The sequence below is a fragment of the Balaenoptera acutorostrata genome, chromosome 16, assembly GCF_949987535.1.
Source record: "Balaenoptera acutorostrata chromosome 16, mBalAcu1.1, whole genome shotgun sequence".
In the NCBI taxonomy this organism is placed as follows: Eukaryota; Metazoa; Chordata; class Mammalia; order Artiodactyla; family Balaenopteridae; genus Balaenoptera; species Balaenoptera acutorostrata.
Window position 1 is genome coordinate 46383126 of NC_080079.1, and position 24928 is coordinate 46408053.

At 37.8% G+C, this 24928-nt stretch overlaps 1 protein-coding gene across 1 annotated transcript; it reads left to right on the forward strand.

The window, feature by feature from the left end:
- Nucleotides 1-5863: 5863 nt before the first annotated feature.
- On the forward strand, nt 5864-17025 carry ZNF485 (zinc finger protein 485). Its single transcript, XM_028164991.2, is given in 9 exon segments — nt 5864-5887; nt 5963-6136; nt 6512-6598; nt 8421-8547; nt 9025-9064; nt 9066-9115; nt 14213-14547; nt 14549-14829; nt 14831-17025. Coding segments are annotated over 9 exon segments (1656 nt in total). The 3' UTR covers nt 15369-17025.
- The last annotated feature ends 7903 nt before the right edge of the window (nt 17026-24928 follow it).

The following is a 24928-nucleotide window of genomic DNA, read 5'->3' on the forward strand; positions in this document are numbered from 1 at the left end:
CCTAGAGCCGTGTTCTGCAACAAGAGAAGCTGCTGCAATGAGAAGCCCGCACACCACAACAAAGAGTAACCCCCGCTAGCTGCAACTAGAGGAAGCCCGTGCGCAGCAACAAAGACCCAACGCAGCCAAAAATAAAATAAATAAAATTAAAAAAAAAAAAGGGCACAATCTTGATATTTGTTGAATCTGGGTTATGGATACATAGAAGCTTGTGGTATTATTCTATGTTGTGTATATTTTGAAATTTATTTTTATTTAATTTTTAATTTAAAAAAATTTTAAACTTTTTAAAATTAATTTCTATTGGAGTATGGTTGCTTTACAATGTTGTGTTAGCCTCCACTGCACAACAAAATGAATCAGCCATACGCATACAGAAATCCCCTCCCTTTTGGACTTGCCTCCCATTTAGGTTACCACAGTGCATTAGGTAGAGTTCCCTGTGCTATACAGTATGTTCCCATCAGTTGTCTATTTTATACATAGTATCAATAATGTATATGTGTCGATCCCAGTCTCCCAATTCCTCCTGCCCCACCCCTTTCCCCTTGGTATCCATACATTTGTTCTCTATGTCTGTGTCTCTATTTCTGCTTTGCAAATAAGATCATCTATACCATTTTTCTAGAGTCCAGTATATGCGTTATTATACGATATTTGCTTTTCTCTTTCTGACTTCACTCTGTATGATAATCTCTAGGTCCATCCATGTCTTTACAAATGACCCAATTTCATTCCTTTTTATGGCTGAGTAATATTCCATTGTATATATGTACCACATCTTTATTCATTCCTCTGTTGACGGACATTTAGGTTGCTTCCATGTCCTGGCTATTATAAATAGTGTTGCTATGAATATTGGGGTGCATGTGTTTTTTTAAAAATTTATTTATTTTATTTATTTTTGGCTGTGTTGGGTCGTCGTTTCTGTGCGAGGGCTTTCTCTAGTTGTGGCAAGCGGGGGCCACTCTTCATCATGGCGCGCGGGCCTCTCACTATCGCGGCCTCTCTTGTTGCGGAGCACAGGCTCCAGATGCGCAGGCTCAGTAGTTGTGGCTCACGGGCCCAGCTGCTCCGTGGCATGTGGGATCTTCCCAGACCAGGGCTCGAACCCGTGTCCCCTGCATTAGCAGGCAGATTCTCAACCACTGTGCCACCAGGGAAGCCCGCATGTGTTTTTTTGAATTATGGTTTTCTCTGGGTATATGCCCAGTAGTGGGATTGTTGGGTCATATGGTAGTTGTATTTTTAGTTTTTTAAGGAACCTCCATACTGTTTCCCATAGTGGCTGTATCAATTTACCTTCCCACCAACAGTGCAGGAGGGTTCCCTTTTCTCCACACCCTCTCCAGCATTTATTGTTTGTAGATTTTTTGATGATGGCCATTCTGACCAGTGTGAGGTGACACCTCATTGTAGTTTTGATTTGCATTTCTCTAATGATTAGTGATGTTGAGCATCTTTTCATGTGTTTGTTGGCCATCTGTATGTCTTCTTTGGAGAAATGTCTGTTTAGGTCTTCTGCCGATTTTTTGATTGGGTTGTTTGTTTTTGTTTTTGATATTGAGCTGTATGAGCTGCTGTGTATTTTGGAGATTGATCCTTTGTCAGTTGTTTCGCTTGCGAATAATTTCTCCCATTCTGAGGGTTGTCTTTTCGTCTTGTTTATGGTTTCCTTTGCTGTGCAAAAGCTTTTAAGTTTCATTAGGTCCCATTTGTTTATTTTTGTTTTTATTTTCATTACTCTGAGAGGTGGGTCAGAAAGATGTTGCTGTGATTTATGTCAAAGAGTGTTCTGCCTATGGTTTCCTCTAAGAGTTTATAGTGTCTGGCCTTACATTTAGGTCTTTAATCCATTTTGAGTTTATTTTTGTATAAGGTATTAGGGAGTGTTCTAATTTCATCCTTTTACGTGTAGCTGTCCAGTTTTCCCAGAATACCAAAAGGGAGGGGAGATTGATAGATAAAAGAAAATGGGCACGATCTTGATATTTACTGAATCTGGGTTATGGATACATAGTGGCTCATTGTATTATTCTATGTTGTGTATAATTTGAAATTTCTATAACAAAAAGTTTTTGCTCTTGAGGATAGTAATAGTACCTACCTCATAGGGTTGCTTTGAGGATTAAAAGAGATAATTCAAATAGAAGGTTTATCACAGGACTTGGCATAGGTTGAGTCATATCTTGCAGGAGATCTTTGCTGAGTACTTTTCTGGCATTTCTCATTATTATGTGAGGTAGTACGTGGGATTAAACTATACAGGCTGTCTTGGAAACTGATTTTTTCACTCAACAATATTTTGTCAGCACATTTATGTAACATATGTCTATATCTATGTTGATATTTTTAATGGTTGTCTAGTATTGTCATATAGATTTACTATAATATATTTAACCACTCCTTATTAATAGCAAGAGTGTTGAACTTTATCTGAGCCCTTTGCTTCTGGAAAACAGCACAGGTTAAGAAATCCCCACAACTTTTGTTTAGGAGACTGTATAGTGTGACATAAGATAATGATGGCATTTCAATTTAGTGGAGGAACAAAAAGACTTTTCAATGAATGGTGCTGAAAAGTTATCTATTCATTTGAGACAAACTTAGATCCTATCTCATAAGATGAGAACTGTAAAGACTACATTACAGAGTATTAAAGGCAAAACATTAAGGAACAAAACACAAAACTAAATTTTATGAGTTGAATTGTGTTCCCACCCGCCTTCATACGTTGACGTTCTAACCCCCAGTACTCTAAAATGTGACCTTATTTGGAAATCGGGTTGTTGCAGATGTAATCAAGTTAAGATGAGGTTGTTAGGTTGAGCTCTAATCCAATATAAGTAGCTGTCCTTATAAGAGGAAGTACCACATAAAGACAGAGACACACAGGGAGAATGTAAGGCAAGGATTGATGGCAACCGCCAGAACCTAGGAAGAGTCAAGGAAGCATTCTACCCAAAGTCTGAGGAGGAACCAACCCTGCTGACACCTTGGTTTTGTACTTCTGGCCTCCAAAAGTGTGACAAAATTAATTTCTATTGTTTAAGTTTGTGGCACTTTGTTACAGCAGCCCTAGGAAACTAATATAATTACTATCTAATTTTACAACATTTCATTACTCCCAAAAGAAGCTCCATATCCATCAATAGTGTCTCTCCATTCCTCCTTTCCTCCATCCACTAGCAACCATTTATCTATTTTTGTCTCTATAGAATTTGACATTTTGGACATTTCAGATAAGTGGAATCATACAGTGTGTTATATTTTGTGACTGTCTTCTTTCACTTAGGATTATATTTTCAAAGTTCATTGATTATGTAGCATGTATTGGTACTTCATTAACTTTATTGCCAAATATTATTCCATTGTTTGGATATATCATATTTTGTTTATCCATTCACCGGTTGTTGTACATTTGTGTTGTTTCCAGTTTTAGCTCTAATGAATAACACTGCTATGTACACTTATATACAAATTTTTGTGTGGATGTATATTTTCATTGTTCTTTGTTAGGTATCTAGGAATGGAATCACGGAGTGATATGGTAACCCCATATTTATCATTTCGAGGAACTGCCAGGCATTTTCCAAAGTGGCTGCAGTGTTTTATGATCCTACTAACAACCAATGAGGATTCTGATTTCTCCAGATTCTGATGGCTTCTTATTTCAGTTGAAATAAGAGCCAGTGTCTTTACAGTGGACTGAAAGGACCAACATTGTATTAAGCAGAGTTCTCTAGAGAAACAGAACCAATAGTGTATTTAATTAATTAATTGGCTCCTGTGGTTATGGAGACTTAGAAGTCCAATGATCTGATGTCTGCAAGCTGGAGAACTAGGAAAGCCAGTGGTGTAGTTCAGTCTGTATCTGATGGCCTGAGAATTAGGGGAGCCAATGGCGTAACTCCCAGTTGGAGGTTGAAGGCCTGAGAAGGGAGGAATGGTATGCTGACGTAAGTCCCAGCATCTGAAGGTCTGAGGGCAGGAGAAGATGGATGTCTTAGCTCAAGTGGAGAGACCAATCTCCCTTCCTCCGCTTTTTAAATTCTATTCAGACTCTCAATAGATTGGATGTTGCCCACCCACATTGAGGAGAGCAGTCTGCTTTACTCAGTTCACCATTCGTATATTAATCTCTTCTGGAAACACCCTCATAGGTGGGCCCAGAAATAATATTTTATAAGCTATCTGGGCATCCCTTAGCTCAGTCAAGGTGACACATGAAATTAGTCATCACAAACATGATCTGGTCTTTTCTTATGTCTTTAGAATTCCAACCTCATTGACATGTTTCTGTTCCTCAAATAAACCAAGTACGCTCTCTCTGTAGTGGCTTTGCATCTGCTGTTTCCTCTGCCTGGACCAGACTTCCCACAGATACACTCCTTCTTGTTACCTTACTTCCTTCGGACTCTGCTTGTATGATCTCTTATCAAAGAGGGCAGTTCATACAGCTCTGTATTGGATAAGAATCCTCCTCCCATCTCCTTACCTTGCATTTGTTTAATCTCTGTCTTCCTGCCCCCTATTTGAATGTAAGGTCTTTGAGGGGAGGAACATTATTTTTTCACTGTGTTAAAGAGAAATTATTCTGACACTGGTTGAAACCTGCAAAGAAGACTTTATTCAAGCCTACTGCAATAGGGAGAGAGCTTGAACTTACCCCCAGTACAACAGGGACAAGTGGGGATTTATAGCCAACTGGCAGGGTGAGGGAGTAAATGGAAAATTACTAAGAAATCGGTTAGGTATCAAGGGGAGGTAGAAAGGAACTTGATTAGATACCAAGGGTGGGGGAATTCTTTTTTTTTTTAGACACCAATTGTACTTGAACATTTGTTATTTTATTTTATTTTATTTTTAATTAATTTATTTATTTTTGGCTGTGTTGGGTCTTCGTTTCTGTGTGAGGGCTTTCTCTAGTTGTGGCAAACGGGGGCCACTCTTCAACGCGGTGTGCGGGCCTCTCACTATCGCGGCCTCTCTTTTTGCGGAGCACAGGCTCCAGACGCGCAGGATCAGTAGTTGCGGCTCACGGGCCTAGTTGCTCCACGGCATGTGGGATCTTCCCAGACCAGGGCTCGAACCCGTGTCCCTGCATTAGCAGGCAGATTCTCAACCACTGCGCCACCAGGGAAGCCCGGGAATTCTTGATGAACTGGCTTAGCAGGATTCTTTACTAAAATTGGATTCAGCAGGCCAAAGACAAGGTCTAGAGGAGAAGAGGATTCACAGGATCCTGACCAAAGTTTGGTGAAGGAGGGAGTCCTTGACAACTGCTTTATCCTTAGCATCTAGAACAGTGAGTGGCACATACTGGGGCATTGGTTAATCATTGTTAGGTTGGTGAATGAATGCTCCATTCAGAGGAATTTTCTTTTAAATAAAAGGTCCTAATTGAATGAAAGATATATTTTTCCTTCCTAAGCTGTCAAATTGCTGGATTTTATAAGTAGAAGTTTTTAATAATACATTTGTTAAAACTGATTCAATCTTGTTCCATCTTCTGTGTCAGTTAATGGTGAGAAACTAATTTTTAATGTTCTGGGTGCTATACTTTTCTAACATGCTTTTTCTTTGTCTGAAATTAAAACAGGATTACTTGGAAACAAACAAATGAACAAACCATAAATAGCTTCCCCAAAGTAACCTAAAACATGTTTTTCAGATCCAAATCAGTTTCTAGCAATCAGTTTCTGGGTGCCAATCTTGGCTGAATATTAAAATCGTTTGGGAGCTTTAAAATATCCCGATGCCAGGACCACACCCAGAGCATTAACGCAAAATCTGTGGAGTTGGGACCAAGGCGCAATTAATTTTTCAAGCTCCCCAGGTGATGCCAACGTGCGCATATAGGATGAAGAACCTGAGACGCCGGACTGTATCCCAGACTACATTTCCCAGAGGCCTCCGCGGTCACTTCCGTTTCCGGCCCTGCCCGCCTCCGTTTGAGTAGAGCGCGGCTCCGGCATTCCCGGTTTGCACCTGTGTCTCGGCTGTAACTACAGTGAGGGTGGTCACGGCTCCTCAGCGCGCGCAGCCTTCTGACCCAACCCTCCCAGCTTGGTCGGGAACGCCTGCCGCCGGACTGGGGCACAAAGACCTGGTGCGCTCCTCCTTTCCCCGAGGGGTAGGTTGAGGAAAGAGCGGGCTAGGAGGGGCGGGCAGGTGTGAGCGGGGCCCCAACCCCAGGAGCCGTGCTGTCCCAGAAGGTTTAAAGGCTTGCGCTGAGGCCCAGGGATTGAATCTCCGACGAGACTTTCCACATGTGTTGGCGAAGGTGCCAGACTGACTCACGGTCAGAGCTTGGCCTGGAGCTTGCTGCAAGGCCGGACTCCAGGCAGGCGTTCCGTGCCCTTTCTTCCTGCCCGTAACCACCTTAACCTCTCGACCTTTGTGGGGAGTAGGGAGGGTGGCGGACTGTTCTCGTTCAGCGTGCAGAGAGCGAGTTCTAGCTAGTACCGAACATGGAGGGACTTCCTCACATTTCCTTTCTTCTTCCCAGGTTGGCTTAGTCAAGATTCTTTGTCCTTGCCTGGGAGAGCAGTTCAGGGGACAGACGGCCCCAAGACTACCAAGAATCCAGATCCAGGCAAGTTTGATTTTTCCTTTTCCTGAGAAATCGCTGTTGTTTCAAAGTGAAGTTGGGTTTATGCCTCTTGCTTGGAAAATGCTCTGCCCAGTGTATGGACCAAGCTGCCTGAGCCAGTCCTGGAGCGGTGTAGCTCTACAGAGAAGGGGCCCCTCTCCCCACTGTCATCCCTTCATGTCCTTCTCTCTACCCATTACAGAGTCATTCACCAAATAGATTATTGGTACCCATGCTTTCTAGAGTGCTAGAAAGTGAAACATACTTTGTAATAAGGTACAGCTGTTGCCTCAAAGACATTGCGAACTCAGAAAATGGAAAAACAGACACGTAGCATAAAAAGATGTAACAGGCTTTACGTTAATCATGAATGATACACATGACACAGCCATGGTAGTGCTCTCTTGACCTTCAGGAGTCAGAGGAGTCTTTAGGGTGGGGTGGTGGTAGTGGTGGTGATCATTATGGTTCTTACTGAAGAATAAATGAAATTTGCATATTTGGAGAGTTTGGGGTGACTAGGGGAAGGCGCTGCAACATGAGTGAAGCCGTTACATCCGAACCATGAATGAGCTAGCCCCAGAGAAAGTTGGAAACGTTCAGTGTCTAGAATGCCAGGTTGGAATTTGCCTTAATCCTGGAGAAAACTGGGTTTTGAAGGACTTTGAGAAGTTGACAGGAGGTAATGAACATTTTGAAGGAAGTAGTAAATAGTTGAGTATTTATTATGCAAACTAAGAGTAACAAAAATTTTTAAAAATTAAAGATTACCCATATTCTTATCACCCTAGCGAATCAAATTATTTCATTTGAAACACCTTTGCATGTGTATTTTTTAGGCTCACCCATTTTTTCCTTTTAATATACCCTAGCCATTAATTCTAGTTTGCTCCATAGTCTCATTACCACTTTTTATAGCTCCTTTTTAATATTGTATACTCAACCAGCCTGTGACCTTGAGCAAGTTCTTTCAACTCTCTGAGCCTTAGTATTCTTAGCTGTAAAATAGATTTACTTTATACATTTTTGGTGGAAATACAGAGAGATGTTGTATGTCTTAGGGCTCAGCACTGTGCCTGGTACATATTAGGTTGTTATTGCCATGAATGGCAATTAACAAATACATATTTATCGCTGTAAATTCTAGGATAAAGCCAGTATCATTTTGCATGTCTTTCAGCGTTTCTATTCATTTGTTGAATGACACATCCTTGAACATGCCCATGTGTCAAGCAGTGTTTTAGGCTGGGGAGACAGCAGTGACCCAAGTGGTCCCTGACTTCCTGGAGCTCTCATTATAGAGTGTACTGACCATAAATCTAAACCTCTCCTGCCTGGCAGTGAGAAACCCTGTGGAAAAAAAAAATAAAGTGGGTCATGGGATAGAAAGTAGTAGAAGATGGGAGAAGAGAAAAGAAGAACTTTCTGACGAAGTGACATTTAAGCAATTTCACTTCATCCCTACTAAGTGAGGGATGAGCAAACACCAGGCCCGGAGGAACGAGCATGATAGGCGTATTGGAAGAACACGAGGAGGGCAGTGTGATTGAAGTGAGGGGTCACGAATCACTTCACTTTCCAGCCTCTCATCTTTTAATATTTCGTTCCGCTGAAGCAAGTCTGCTTTCTGAGGATGTCATATACGTTCCTCGTTGGTCCTTTCATTAACTGTGTCCCACTTTTCTCCTCATAAACAATCTGAGCTATCAAAAGCTGACTTTGAATGTCTTGCCTTCCTTCTCCAGTGAGACCTTCCTGGCTCCCTACCTCAGGGGCAAGGGAGTCAACGGTTCCTGGGTGAATGGAATTGGGTTTGATTTTGCAGGGATCACTGACGTTTGGGGATGTGGCTGTGGCCTTTACCCAGATTGAAGGGAGACACCTGGATGCTGCTCAGTGGGCTCTGTACAGGGATGTGATCCTGGAGGACTATGGCAATCTGGTGTTTGTGGGTAAGGATTTGTTTCTCTTTAACTCAAAATTGATCTGCTGGGCAATTGTGCATTTTCACAGGGTTAATGATTTGGGGGTACTTAAACTCTTAAAATGGGAGGTTTTTGTTTGTTTGTTTGTTTTTACCATGGGCTTAGAGGCTGGAGTTCATGCGCCTTTCACTCAGAAAGGTCAGAGCCATACAGAGTTTAAGATGGGCAGCTTTGTGTGCAGTCTAGCCCAGTTCTCTAAATTTTGCATGTCACCATTCATCTGCCACCAACAATAGGAGTTTCCTGTTCTCGAAGAGGCCTGGTTTTCTAACTGACTTCCACTCCTACATTTCTATGACTGTGATTTGGATGTCCTTGATATCACCCTCTAGGCCTTCCTGACATATCCATGCTCCTTGTAGACCCCTAAGTTGAGACTGAGATTTGGGATAACTCCTTGTGCTCATAACCACAGTCATGTTCCTTTTATTTCTCTGTGAACAGGGCTTCTCTCTTCCAAACCCAAGCTAATAACCCAGTTGGATGGAAGAGCCATGGATGGAAGTACAAGAGGTTCCATCAGGTACCTATGCAGGTGAGTGAGCCTGGAGCTCAGCACACAGAACAGTGAGGAGGGAGTTCTTGGTCAGAAGGCTCATCTTAGAGAGTCCATGTCCATGCAGAAGGGCTGTGGCAGTTGACACTAGTTGCCTCTTTTTGACGTCATCCTCATGTCAAATGACTTGCCATTTTTCTCATTCTTTCTACTCTTGCTCCTTTCACAAGGGCCTCAGGCCTCTGACTTCTCACCCTGAAATCAGTCTCTTTATGTGTTGTTTCCCTCCCCATTTTCAGGCACTTGTCAAGCTACACTTTGTTTCTACCTTCTGTCCATTCTCAATGTCTTCCAAATTCTCCTATGGTTAGCTAGACGAATGGCTGTTTAACCCTTTCTAGTTTTTTTTTTTTTTTAATTAATTAATTAATTTTTTATTTTTTTATTTATGGCTGTGTTGGGTCTTCGTTTCTGTGCGAGGGCTTTCTCTAGTTGCGGCAAGCGGGGGCCACTCTTTGTCGCGGTGCACGGGCCTCTCACTATCACGGCCTCTCTTGTTGTGGAGCACAGGCTCCAGACGCGCAGGCTCAGTAGTTGTGGCTCATGGGCCTAGTTGCTCCGCGGCACGTGGGATCTTCCCAGACCAGGGCTCGAACCCGTGTCCCCTGCATTGGCAGGCAGATTCTCAATCACTGCGCTGCCAGGGAAGCCCCCCTTTCTAGTTTTAATATCCATATCCCTGATCATACAGTGGGGCAGTGGCAGATTCCAGTTATAAGCATATTTTCCTGATTATCAGGTGATTACTATTTTTGGCAAAGAAACTGATAGGGAAGCACTTTCTTCCCTTTCCCTCGGGTCTTCTTTTATTTCTTTTCTCTTTTATCATTTGCTCTTGGCTCTCATTTTTTTCTGTGTATACTTTTCATAAATTTATGTATGTCACTTTCTCCATGTCATCGTTCACTTCTAAATCTTTAAACATGGATATTTCTCTCACCTAAAATGTGTATCCTTCTTTTAAAACGTGAATTGTCATTTTTCCTATATCATCTTCAGGGAAACTTTTATAATTGTGTTTCATGGAAAATACGAGTGATGCATAATCTTGCTTAAACTGTTTTTTTTTTTCCTTTAGACCTCTAAACTATTCTTTTTTAAAATTGAAATATAATAGACATATAACATTATATTAGTTTCAGGTGTACAATGTAATGTTTTAATATTTGTATATATTGGGAAATGATCACCATAATATGTCTAGTTAACATCTGTCACCATACATAATTACAAAAATTTTTTTTCTTGTGATGAGAAGTTGTAAGGTTTACTCTCTTAGCAACTTACAAATATGCACTACAGTGTTATTAACTAGAGTTGCCATGCTGTACATTACATTGCCATGACTTATTTTATAACTGGAATTGTGTGTGTGTGTGTGTGTGTGTGTGTGTGTGTGTGTTTTAATGCTTTTCAGTAATTCCATTTGTTTTCACTATGTTGAACATTTCCCCCCTAATGCTTGTGTAGATTTATAGAGTAACAGTAGTAACTCAGTCTTTCTTATTCTTTATTCTTTCTGTTTTAATTTTGGTATTGGGTTGGGATAGATATACGTTATTATACAAGGAAGTATTTAATCCACGTCTTTTATTAAGAAATTTTTGTTCTTTTAAATTCAGCATAGATATTGAATTTTATCAAATGCCTTTTCAACATATATGGAGATGACATCTGTCTTTTCCCTTTTGGTTGTTAATATGGTAAATTTTATTCTTAATTATCTTAATGACTTGGCATTCTTAGTAGAACCCCACTTGGTCATGGCATATTACATTATTCTTTTAACATGTCAGTAGATGATACTCTTTGCTAATGTTTTATGTAAGTTTTTGCATTGATACTTACAAGAAATTTGTTTATATTTTTCTTTTTCATTGGGCCATTTTCATTGAGTTTTGATTTAAATTTTGTAATAATTTTTGTGAAAATTTTTGATCCTTCCTATTTTCATTCTTTGTTAAAATTTAATTCACATGATAACTGGTTCCCTGAAGGTTTGGGGTTTTTTTTGTTTGTTTTTGTTTTTTTAAAGCTTGTTTTTTGTGGTAGGGATCAGGGGAGAGGAATTGGGGGGTAATTCTTTAGCAGTATTCTCTCTTATATAGTAACTTGGCCAACTAGATTTTTCCTCTCTCTTGAAACAGTTTTGGTAATTTACATTTTCCTAAAAAATATCCAGTAATTAAAGTTCTCAAATTTATCTGCATAGTATTGAACAAAGTAGACTTTTATGATTCTACATATATCCTGTATATTCATGGTTACTTTCTTATGATTTCTTACATTATTTATTTGTTTTTTTCCCATTTTCCCCCCTTCATTAGCTCTGTTTTACTTTTTATAGACTCTTAGGTGTATTTACTAGTGTTACTGTTTTCTATTTTTTAATCTTTAACTCCTTTTTCTTTTTTTTTCCCTTAGGTTTATTTACTTTTTCTAACCTTTTATAGTTGATTCATTAATTAATTCATTGATTTTTCTTCTTATTTATGTAACATAAATATTTAAAGCTGTAAACTTCTGTTTGTGCAGTGTTTTGGTTATATTGTAGTTTTTATTGTCATTATTTTTTAGATATTTTGCAATTTGCATTTTGATTTCTCTGATCAAAGTATTAAGAGAGTCATAAGCTAACCTTCCTTTTTCTTTCTTAAAACCTTTTTAAAATTTAACACATATATAGAAGAGTCGATTTTATGTATATATGGTCTAAATTGGTATTTTTGAAATGAATATTCATGTAACCAGCACTCAGCTCAAGAAAGAGAACACTGGCAGTACTCTACTAAATCATACCTGATCCCTTCCAATCATTAGCCACGCTCTCCTCCTCCCCCTGAACTAACACTGTAATTTATTTTGGCCTGTTTTTTTAACTTTATATGAATGGAACTATATATTTTTTTGATGTGGCTTTTTATGCATAACATTTTGTGAGATTCATTCATTTTCGTCATTGTCCTTCCTGTGGATCATTAGAATGCATGTTTAAACATAATTGCTAGGCCCCACCCTCAGCACTTTTTATTCATTAGGTCTGAAATGTGGATTGAAAATCTCTGCAAGTTCTTAGGTGATGCTGATGCTGTTGTTACTGATCTGGAGACCAGGCTCTTAAAACTACTGCCATAGAGTATTTCATTATCTCATATTTTGAACGGATATTTGGGATGTTTCTAGCTTTTGAGAATTACAAATGGTATGAACATATATGTTATTGCTTGGTTCATATGTGGATACATTTCTTTTGGGGTGGGATTTCTAGTTTATAGGATATGCATATATTCAACTTTAGTACATAATGCCAAATAGTTTTTCAAAGTTTTGTACCTATTTATATTTCCATCATCAGTGTGTGAGAGTACTCATTGTTCCATATCCTTGTCAACACTTAATATCATCAGTCCTTTGAAGTTAATTGTTCTTTGGGTGTATCATGTATCTCATAGTGTCTTTTTTTTTTTAGAATTTTATTTTACTTTTATTTATTTATTTATTTATTTATTTATTTCTGGCTGTGTTGGGTCTTTGTTGCTGCGCGCGGGCTTTCTCTAGTTGCGGAGAGCGGGGGCTACTCTTTGTTGCGGTGTGCGGGCTTCTCATTGCGGTGGCTTCTCTTGTTGCAGAGCATGGGCTCTAGGCACACGGGCTTCAGTAGTTGTGGCCCATGGGCTGTAGAGCACTGGCTCAGTAGTTGTGGTGCATGGGCTTAGTTGCTTCACAGCATGTGGGATCTTCCCAGACCCGGGCTTGAACCCGTGTCCCCTGCGTTGGCAGGCAGATTCTTAACCACTGTGCCACCAGGGAAGTCCCTCATTTTGTCTTAATATCCATATCCCTGATATCTAATGAGGTGGAGGATATTTCAAATGTTTATTGGCCATTATATGTCATCTTTTATGGAGTGTCTATTAAAAAAAAACTCTTTGTTGATTATATATGTGGTATTGCCCTTCTCTCTGTGGTTTGCTTTTCACTAATAGTGGCCTTTTGATGAATAGGAGGTTTTAATTTTAATGAGCTCTATTTTATTAATCTTCTCCTTTCTTGTCATTGTGTTTTGTGTACTGTTTAATAAATCTTTCCTTTCCTCAAGTTTATAAAGGTACTCTTCTGTGTTAACTTTTAGAAGCTTTATTGCTTGTCTTTTACATTTAGATTTGCCATCCTGTTAGAATTGATTTTTGTGATTGGATGAGATAGGGTGCATGTTTACTCCTCCCTCCCCCCAATATGCCAATGTAGTCTCCTTTTCACCGCTGCTCTGCAAAGTTACCTTTGTCACAGAACATGAATCCATGAGTGCCTTTCTCTTCATATGACTGATTTGCCTCCACTTACCTTTACAATCAGAATCTTGACATTTTCTCTAGCTTAATCATTACACATTAAATACATATCCCATCAAAGGCCATTTGAAGGGTCTGGGCTGTTTATTAGCAGACTTCACCTCCAATTTTGCATTAAAAAAATAAGTTTTAGCTCTAGTATCTGATGAATGGAATTTCTCTTCAGGCTAATAAATGTAAATGTATATAAAAATAAAAATATAAATATATGTGTGTGTGTGTGTGTGTGTGTATATCTTTATCTCTGAGCCATTAAATGTTGGTTCTCTGCTAAATTCTCACAGAGGAATGTTATTCTCAAATTCTTGGAGATGTACAGTGTTATATTACAATGTTCTCAAATGTACCTCCTTATAGGAGTCTGTCCTAGTAATCCTGGTTTGCTTTGTGATACTTGGTTTTCTCCCCAAAGTTGTGTTTATCCTCAAATTTTTATCTTTTTTTCTTTTTTGGTGTTTCCTGTGCTACCTTCCTAACTTACCAACTTCTTAGATGCTCCTTGCATTCTTTAAACACAATATTTATAACTTCTGTTTCCTTAGATCCTATTTACTTCTCCCATCTTTAGTCTTGCCATCTTTTCTTAGCAAGAATCACAAGTGGGATGAATTAATTTTACATAACCTTTAGTTGTATAGAATAGAACGTTATTCTTATCCATGTGCAGCTCTCATTTTCAGTGTTTCAACATAGAGAACATCTGAATTTAAAAATTTTTTTTCAGTTCAGGAGTACATATTTGAAACAAAGATGTCAGCCCTACAGCAAAATACTTCTGAGAGATCTGATTTGGGAGAACAAACAAAAAGTATCATGATGGAAAGAAGCCTGGATTGGGAAGGCAGAAGTTGCATAGAGAAGGCACACTATAAATGCGAGGAATGTGGGAAAGTCTTCAAATATAATTCCTCCTTTATTAGCCACCAGAGAAATCATACTGGTGAGAAACCCCATAAATGTAAAGAATGTGGGATAGCCTTTATGAGCAGCTCATCCCTTTTAAATCATCATGAAATTTACATAGGCAAGAAATGTTTCAGATGTGTTAAATGTGGGAAATTTCCTCAAGAAGCACTCAACATTTGTTAATCATCAGAAAATTCATTCTAGAGAGAAACTCCATAAATGCAATGAATGTCGAAAACTTTCAGAAATAATTCTATTAAGTCACCATAGAATTCATACTGGTTAGAAACCCTACAAGTACAATGATTGTGGGAAAGCCTTTGCTCAGAATTCAGGCCTTGCTCATTATGTGAAAATACATAGTGGAGAGAAGCCATTTAAATGTAATGAATGTAGGAAAACTTTCCTGGATAACTCAGTTGTCTTGTAACATCAGAATACATACTGGTGAGAAACTGGATCAGTGTAATGAATGTGGAAAATGCTTTAGGAAAACCTCAAGTCTTCTTAGTCATCAGAGAATGCATACAGGAGAGAAACCTTACCTCTGTAGTAAATGTGGAAAATCTTTCAGGTATAGCTCATCCTTTGCTGGACATCAGAAGACTCATAGTGGAAATAAACCCCATCAATAAACCCCATTACATCAATGTAATGACTGTGGGAAAGCCTTTAGGAAGAGCTCAGCCCTTATTGAACATCAGAGAATTCTTGCTGGAGAAAAGCCCTATCGCTGTAAGAAATGTGGGAAATTCTTCAGGCATAGCTCTGGCCTTGCTGAACATCAGAAAATCCATACAGGAGAAAAACCTTATGAATGTAATGAATGTGGGAAGGCTTTTCCTCAGAATTCAAGCCTCAAACAACATAAGAAAATTCATAACAAAGAAAGAGCCATCAAATGTAGTTCGTTTGGTAAATCATGCAGAGATAGTTTATTCCTTTTTTACCATCAAGGAGGAGACATTCAATAAATTATACACTTAATGAATATATTCTGTGAGCCTGTATCCTGGAAAACTTCTCACTTGTGAGGATGTTCATTGTAGTATGGTTTGTACTAGTGAAATATTTGAAGAACTTAAATGTAGCAAGAACCTAAATGCTATTATGTAGCAAGTGAAAAGAATGAGGTAGAGCTCTATATACAACCATAGGTATATCTCCATGATACCTGGATAAGTTAAAAAAGCAAATTGCAAAGAATTAATATTGTAAAAATGGCCATACTACCCAAAGCAATCTACAGATTTATTGTGATCTGTATCAAATTACCCATGACATTTTTCACAGAACTAGAACAGATAATCCTAAAATTTACTTGGAACCACAAAAGACCCAGAATTGTGAAAGCAATCCTGAGAAAAAAGAACAAAGCTAGAGGCCTAACCCTCCCAGACTTCAGACAATGCTACAAAGCTACAGTAATCAAAACAGCATTGTATTGGCACAAAAACAGACACATGGCTCAATGGAACAGAATAGAGAGCCCAGAAATAAACCAAGACACCTATGAGCAATTAATCTTCGACAAAGGAGGTGAGAATATACAATGGAGAAAAGACAGTCTCTTCAGCAAGTGGTGTTGGGAAAGCTGGACAGCTGCATGTAATAAATCAATGAAGTTAGAACATGCCCTCACACCATACACAAAAATAAATTCAAAATGGCTTAAAGACTTAAATGTAAGACACCATAAAACTCCTAGAAGAGAACATAGGCAAAACATTCTCTGACATAAGTCATAGCAATGTTTTTTTAGGTCAGTCTCCTGAGGAAAAAGAAATGACAGCAAAAACAAACAAATGGGACCTGATCAAACTTTGCACAGCAAAGGAAACCATAAACAAAACAAAAAGACAACCTGTGGACCAGGAGAAAATATTTGCAAACAGTGTGATTGAGAAGGGCTAAATTTCCATAATATACAAACAGCTCATACAGCTCAATTAAAAAGAATAAAAATGAAGTCCCAATCAAAAAATGGGCAGAAAACCTAAATAGACATTTCTCCAGAGAAGACATTCAGATGGCCAATAGGCACATGAAAAGATGCTCAGGAATGCTAATTATTAGAGAAATGCAAATCAAAACTGCAATGAGGTATCTCCTCACACCAGTCAGAATGGCCATGATCAAGAAGTCTACAAACAATAAATGCTGGAGAGGGTGTGGAGAAAAGGGAACCCTCCTACACTGTTGGTGGGAATGTAAATTGATACAGTCACTATGGAGAACAGTATGGAGGCTCCTTAAAAACTAAAAATAGATACCATATGATCCAGCAGTCCCTAATTTAAAAAGATACATGCACCCTAATGTTCATTGCAGTATTATTTATAATAGCCAAGACATGGAAGCCACTTAAGTGTCCACTGACTGATGAATGGATAAAGAAGAGGTGGTATATAGATACACATATATATGATGGAATATTAGCCATAAAAAAGAATGAAATAATGCCATTTACAGCAACATGGATGGACCTAGAGATTATCATATTTAGTAAAGTAAGAGAAGGACAAATATCATATGATATCACTTATTTGTGGAATCTAAAAGAATGATACAAATGAACTTATTTACAAAACAGAAACAGACTCACAGGCATAGAAAACAAACCTATGGTTACCAAAGGGGATAGCTGAGGCGGGGATGGGGGGGAGATAAATTGGGAATTTGGGATTAGCAGATACACACTACTATATATAAAATAGATAAACAACAAGGACCTACTGTACAGCACAATGAACTATATTCAATATCTTGTAATAACCTATAATGGAAAAGAATCTGAAGAAGAATATATATTTATATGATGACTGAATCATGTTGTACACCTGAAACTAACACAACGTTGTAAGTAAACTTTAAAAAAAGCAAGTTGCTTTTATATATTATGGTCTTATTTATATTTTAAAAAATGAAGCTATTTTTTGTTAATATATACATGCGTGCACATGCATGCGCTCATGCGCACACACACACACACATATATATATAGAAAGAGATCTGGAAAAATAAAGGCCAAAACAGTTGTTATCTTTGAGAAGACTGTGATATTGATTTGATGAAGTGAAATTTTGACTTTGGCTGTGTTTTTTGAAATATTTAATGAAGCATACATTCATGTATCTTCTATCATTTAACATAGTTGTCTTTCTAAATTAGAAACTTCAGAAGCCATAAAAAACACATAAATATTAAAAAATTTTGTATGACCAGTGGCTTCACAGTGTTAAAATACAAAGAACCAGACTTGGAGACAATATTACCACCATTGTATGTAACAAATAATACTTAGAATATCTAAAGAGTTCTTAAAAATCCATAAGAAAGGGGCTTCCCTGGTGGCGCAGTGGTTGAGAATCTGCCTGCTAATGCAGGGGACATGGGTTCGAGCCCTGGTCTGGGAAGATCCCACATGCCGCGGAGCAACTAGGCCCGTGAGCCACAATTACTGAGCCTGCGCGTCTGGAGCCTGTGCTCCGCAACGAGAGGCCACGATAGTGAGAGGCCCGCGCACCGCGATGAAGAGTGGCCCCCGCTTGCCACAACTAGAGAAAGCTCTCGCACAGAAACGAAGACCCAACACAGCCAAAAATAAATAAATTAAAAAAAATCCATAAGAAAAATATAAAAATCTCAGGGGAGAAGTTGTGTGGGATATGATTGTACAGTTGTCAAAAACAACCCCCAAATGGTCAAATTTAAAAAGAGATGACCGGCTTTAGAGAGAGATGAATTAAAATGATCACAATTTTTTTTTTCCTATTGGGCAAAAATTAATAAGATATTTGGTGCTTTAAAAAAAAATTTTTTTTTGGCTGTGTCGGGTCTTTGTTGCAGCATGTGGGATCTTCCATTGTGGCATGTGGGCTTCTCTCTAGTTGTGGCGTGCAGGTTTTCTCTCTCTAGTTGTGGCCCATGGGCTCCAGAGTGCATGGGCTCTATAATTTGCAGCACGTGGGCTCTCTAGTTGAGGCATGGCCTCAGTAACCCCATGGCATGTGGACTCAGTTTCCCAACCAGGGATCGAACCCGGATTGGAAGGCAGATTCTCCACCAGGGAAGTCCCTTTGGTGCTTTTGAAGGTGCAAGAAAACAGGCACACTTACATGTTGAAAGAATTCTGAGTTAATGGTGTGATGGTGAGAAGCATAAATTTTACTATATACACCAACTTTTAAAAAGCTTTTACTCTTTGACCTAACATTTCTATTTCTAAAATTGTATAAATAGTAAAATGGTCTTTAGATAATTATAGTAATGAAAAGTTGAAGTCACTGCAATATATATCACCAGGGCAATGTTTAAAATACAGCCCATACATTCTTTGGGCTGTCATGCAGTCATTTAATTAATCAATTAACATTTAATGAGTTAAACTTTATGAACTGACAGGGAAAGATGTCTAAGACATTAAGTGGGGGAAAAAAAGCCAAATCATTCAATAATGGTACCCCTTTTATATAGTTTACACATTATTTGAATCTTTTACAATAAAAATATATCACTGGTAGTTTAAAATATAAAATAAAGCAATATTATAGAGAAATAGAAAAGAAAGGAACTAAGCATTCAACTCAAGAACCTAGAAAAAAGCCAGAATAAATCAGAAGAAGCACAGTTGGGCATATGTGCATTATTGTTAGTGTGAAAACTGGTTAATCTTTGGATACCAGTTTCACAATATGAATGAAAGTCTACTAAATGTATGTTCCCATTGACCCAGAAAAACCACTCTCAAACTATTTAAGGAAATAATTAGACTAGCTTAAAGAGATTGTATTGCTCATCATAGCATTGTTTGTAATAAAATCCTGGAAAGAGATGGAAAAAACATCCAAGATCCAAGTAGGGAAATGTTTATAGGATTTTCATAGCCTGGTATCCTAGTTACTATTGATGCATAATAAACAACCCCAAACTTAGTTATCATTTTGTTAGGCCCATAGATTTTGTGGATCAAGAACTCAGAAAGGGCATTTCCCAGCGGTCCAGTGATTAAGACTCTGCCTTCCAATGTAGGATTTTATCCCTGGTTGGGGAATTAAGATCCCACATTCTGCATGGTGTGTGTGTGTGTGTGTGTGTGTGTGTGTGTGTGTGTGTGTGTGTGCGTGCGCACACGCGCGCGGGGGAAAGAATTCAGAAAGAGTATAGCAGGAACAACTTTATAACTCTATGATTGTGTCTCTGCTGGGAAAACTCTAGGCTGGAATTGACAGTTGGTGGAATAATCTGAAGCAGCCACAGCACAGTAGCCTGAAGTGGCTATTGAGCAGCTGAAAAGAGGCTAGTCTGAATTGAGAAGTGCTGTAACTGTAAAACATATACCAGATTACAAAGACTTAGTATGACAAAGAGAAACTAATATCTCAGTTTTCAAATGACTGATCACATGTCAAATTTATTTATATAAATATATATATTTATATATATTTTGGATATGTTGGGTTAAATATATTTACATTATTTAAACTGATTTTAATGTGGCTGCTAGAAAATTTAAAGTTACATCTGTGACCCACATTTGGGGTTCACATAATATTTTTAATTGGTTGATAGTGATACCAAGACGTTTTCACAAATTTGGTGGTAGATGCTATTGGCTGGGATCTCAGCTAAGGCTGTTTGCAGGAATGCCTACACATGGTCTTTTCATGTGACTGCTTGAGCTTCCTCACAGCATGATGGCCAAGATTCCAAGAGAGTATTCCAAGGGAATCAGGCAGAGAACCAATATTATCTGTTGTGAACTAACCTTGAAATAACTGTTACTTCCTCTGTAGTCAAACTGACCCAAATTCAAAGGGGGAGGGAACACAAACCACACTTCGTCATGGGAGGAGTGTTACAATCACATTGCAAGAAGAGCATGTTAGAAGAGAGACATTGTTGTGCCCATATTGGAAAATACAGTTAACCACTGGAATATGATACAGCCAGTAAAAAAGATGGAGTAGATATGTTGAGTGAAAAAAGTAGGTTACAGAATAGTATCTAAAAGCTGTGTGACAGCAATTAGGAACATAAACTTTGAAGTCAGGGTGCAAAATGTAGCTCACTTCTGTTTACTTTGTAAGACCATTTCAAGTTATGTAGCATATCAAAGTATCTACCTTGTGTAGGTAAAACAAAACAAAAGAAAGCAAAACACCTTTCTTGGCTTAGCTTAAAGGAGAAACTTTTAAAATGCTTAACTGAATGCCAGGTTCATAGTAAGCCTAAGGTAAATGTTAACTGGTGCCATGTTAGGGATAATTATTGTCCTTTTGGGGTGTGTGTGTGTGTGTGTGTGTGTGTGTGTATATTTATTTATATAAATATGTATGTATATACATACATATATTCACACATACATATATGTATGTATAACGTGTGTACATATGAATATATAAAATGTATCTGACTGAGTTGGTTAAAAGTCTCAGAAGAGCATGCTCTACCATTACCTACATCATGTACACAGTTCAGTGGAAGCAAGTGGTCAAGCACCATGAACATAGCCTGGGTACTGGCTTATCTTCTTGAGGTAACCTAATTTAGCATATGAAAAATAATAAAATCTTACAAAATGGTAATAGTAATTATTGGATTTTTAAAATAATTCTGTATTTTTCAAAGATTTTTCTATTTTAAAAGTGTGGCATTTATCCAAATTAAGACAAGACAGGACAATAAAAAAAAACTGACCAATATTTCTCATGAGCATAGAAGCAAAATATCCTCAACAGAATATTAGCAAATCAAATCCAGAAGAATATAGAAAGAATGATACACTATGACCAAGTGGGGTTTATCCGAAGAATTTAAGGCTGGTTCCAGATTTGAAAATCAGACAATGTAATCTACATTAAAGAAGATTAAAGGTTGAAGAGGAAAAACCACGTGATCATACCAATTGATGCAGAAAAAGCACTTGACAATATAACATCCAGTCGTAACAAAAGTTTTCAGAAAACTAGGAAGAGAAGGGAACTGTCTCAAGGTAATAAAGGGCAACTACAAACCCCCTAGAGTTGGCATTATACTTCATGGTGAAAGAATTAGTTCTTTCCTTCTAGGATTGAAACAAGGTAAGGATGTCTGCTGTCACCACAGTTAATCAACATAGTACTGGCAGTTTTAACCAGTCCAACAAAGCAAGAAAAGGAAATTGGAAAGGAAGGAATGTAACTGTCCCTATTTGCAGATGATATGATTGAATATGTAGAATATCCTAAGGAATCTGCAAAAACAAAAGAAAAAAACCAAAACAATTGCTAGAAATAAGTGAGTTTAACAAGGTTATAGGATACAAAGTCAACACACAAAGATCATCTCAATTTCTGTATACTAGCAATATATAGTTGAAAGCTGAACTTAAAATACAATTTACAACAGCTTAAAACAATTTTTAAGTATAGGGAGGGGATATCTGTACGTGTATGGCTGATTCATTTTGTTGTGTAGTGCAGGCTAACCCGACATTGTAAAGCAACCATACTCCAATAAAAATTAATAAAAAATTCTTAAGTATAAATCTAAAAGATGTACAGGGTCTGTACACTGAGACCTACTAAATGCTGATGAAAGAAATGAAAAAAAGACCTAAATAAATGGTCGTGGATCGGAACAGTCAACATAATCAAGATGTCAGTTCTTCAGAAAATGATCTATAGATTTAACAAAATACAAAAAAAAAAAAAAGTTCTAGCAGGCTTGTTTTGTAGATGTAGATAAGTTGATCCTAAAATTTATATGAAAGGGCAAAGTAAGAATTGTTAAAACAGTTTTCAAAAAAAAAAAAAAAAACGAAGAAGAAGAAGAAACTTGGAGTACTTACATTATACAACTTAAGAGTTACTCTAAAGATGCAGTAATTAAGACTGTGGTGAAGACATAGAAACAGATCAGTGGAACAGAGTAGAGAACCTAGAAATAGATCCACACAAATACAGCCAATTAATTTCTTTTTTACAAAGGTGCAAAAGCAATTCATTACAGAAAGCATAGCCCTTTCAACAATTGATATTGGAACCGTTGGACATTTCATTAAAAAAAAAAATCCTTGACCTAAACCTCACATCTTAAACATAAATTAGAAAGGATTATGGATCTGAGTGTAAAGCACAAAACTATAAAACTTCTGGAAGTATAGGAGAAAGTCTTCATGATTTTGGGTTAGGTAAAGAATTCTTAGACATGACACCAAAAGCACAATCCATGCAAGAAAAAATTTTATAAATTGCACTTCATCCAAATTAACTTTTGCTCTAGACAAGAAAAATGAGAAGACAACCTATAGATGGAAGAAAATCACATATCTGCTAAAGGGCTTATATGTAGAATATAAAATGAATTTTAAAGCTGAAGAAAACAAGGGAATTCCCTGGGGGTCCAGTGGTTAGGACCCTGTGCTTTCACTGCCAAACAGCGCAGGTTCAATTCCTGGTCGGGGAACTAAGATCCCACAAGCTGTGTGGCATGGCCAAAAAAAAAAAAAAAAACCCAAACCAAAAACAAAACAGAAACCCCCCCAAACAAACAAAAAACCCCAAACTGAACAAAACAAAATGAAACCCAAGCAACCCAATTTAAAAATGGGTAAAAGATATTCATACAAAGGAGTTTTCACCAAAGAGAATATAAAGGTGGTAAGCATGTACATGAAAAGTTGTTCAATGTTATTAGCCATTAGGGAAATGGAAATTAAAATAATGAGACCACTACACAATTAGGAGAACAACCAACATAAAAAAAATGCTAATGATACCAAGTGCTGATGAGAATACAGAGAAACCGAAACTCTCTTATGGTGCTGATATGAATGCAGGATGATATGGTCACTCTGGAAAATGATTTGTCAATTAGAAAGAGAAAAACAGATATTGTATATTAACACATATATGTGGAATCTGAAAAATTTGGTATAGACAATCTTATTTACAAAGCAGAAATAGAGACACAGACGTAGAGAACATAGGTATGGATACCAAGGGGGAAAAAAGGGGGTGGGATGAATGGGGAGATTGGGATTGACATATATACACTATTGATACTATGTATAAAATAGATAACTAATGAGAACCTACTGTATAGCATAGGGAACTCTAGTCAATGCTCTGTGGTGACCTAAATGAGAAGGAAATCCAAAAAAGAGGGGATGTGTGTATACGTATAGCTGATTGACTTGTCTGTACAGTATAAATTAACACAATATTGTAAAGCAGCTGTACTCCAATAAAAATATAACATATAAAAATTTTTCTTATAAAGTTAAGCATGGCAACCCCAGTCCTATGTATCTGCCTTAGAAAAAAGAAATTTATACTTACATAAAAACCTGTGCAACAGTATTAGTAGCAGCTTTATTTACAGTAGTAAAAAAACTGGAAACAATCCAAATGTCCTTCAACAGGTGAATTATAAACTGGTAAATCCATGCAATATAAAAGTACATTAAAAAGGAAGAAACTAGGGGACTTCCCTGCTGGTGCAGTGGTTGAGACTTCCCACTCCCAATGCAGGGGGCCTAGGTTTGATCCCTGGTCAGGGAACTAGATCCCACATGCATGCTGCAACTAAGAGTTTGCATGCCACAACTAAGACCTGGCACAACCAAATAAATAAATATTAAAAAATAAAAAGGAAGGAACTGTTGATCCACACAGCAGCTTGGGAGAATCTCGAAGGCATTATATTGGATGAAAGAAGCCACTGTGGAAAGGTTATATACTGCATGATTCCATTTATATGACATTCTCAAAAAGCAAACTATAGGAATGAAGAACAGATCAGGAGTTTCTAGGGATTATTGGTGGAGAGACGAGGTGACTGTCATGGGAGTTCAGTGGAAATGTCCTGATTAGAAATATAATCTTGAGATACCTCACTATAGAGTTGATATATATATATTTTTCCACATGGCTTGCCATGGTTGCAGATCTTGAATTACAATTCTTTTTTTTTTAATAAATAAGTTTTTTCTATTTTTTTTATACAGCAGGTTCTTATTAGTCATCAGTTTTATACACATCAGTGTATACATGTCAATCCCAATCACCCATTTCATCCCACCACCACCCGCACCCCCCACGGCTTTCCCCCCTTGGTGTCCATATGTTTGTTCTCTACATCTGTGTCTCAATTTCTGCCCCACAAACTGGTTCATCTGTACCATTTTTCTAGGTTCCACATATGTGCGTTAATACACAGTATTTGTTTTTCTCTTTCTGACTTACTTCACTCTGTATGACAGTCTCTAGATTAATCCACGTCTCAACAAATGACCCAATTTCGTTCCTTTTTATGGCTGAGTAGTATTCCATTGTATATATGTACCACATCTTCTTTATCCATTTGTCTGTCTGTCAGTGGGCATTTAGGTTGCTTCCATGACCTGGCTATTGTAAATAGTGCTGCAATGAACATTGGGGTACATATGTCTTTTTGAATTGTAGTTTTCTCTGGGTATATGCCCAGTAGTGGGATTGCTGGATCATATGGTAATTCTATTTTTAGTTTTTTAAGGAACCTCCATACTGTT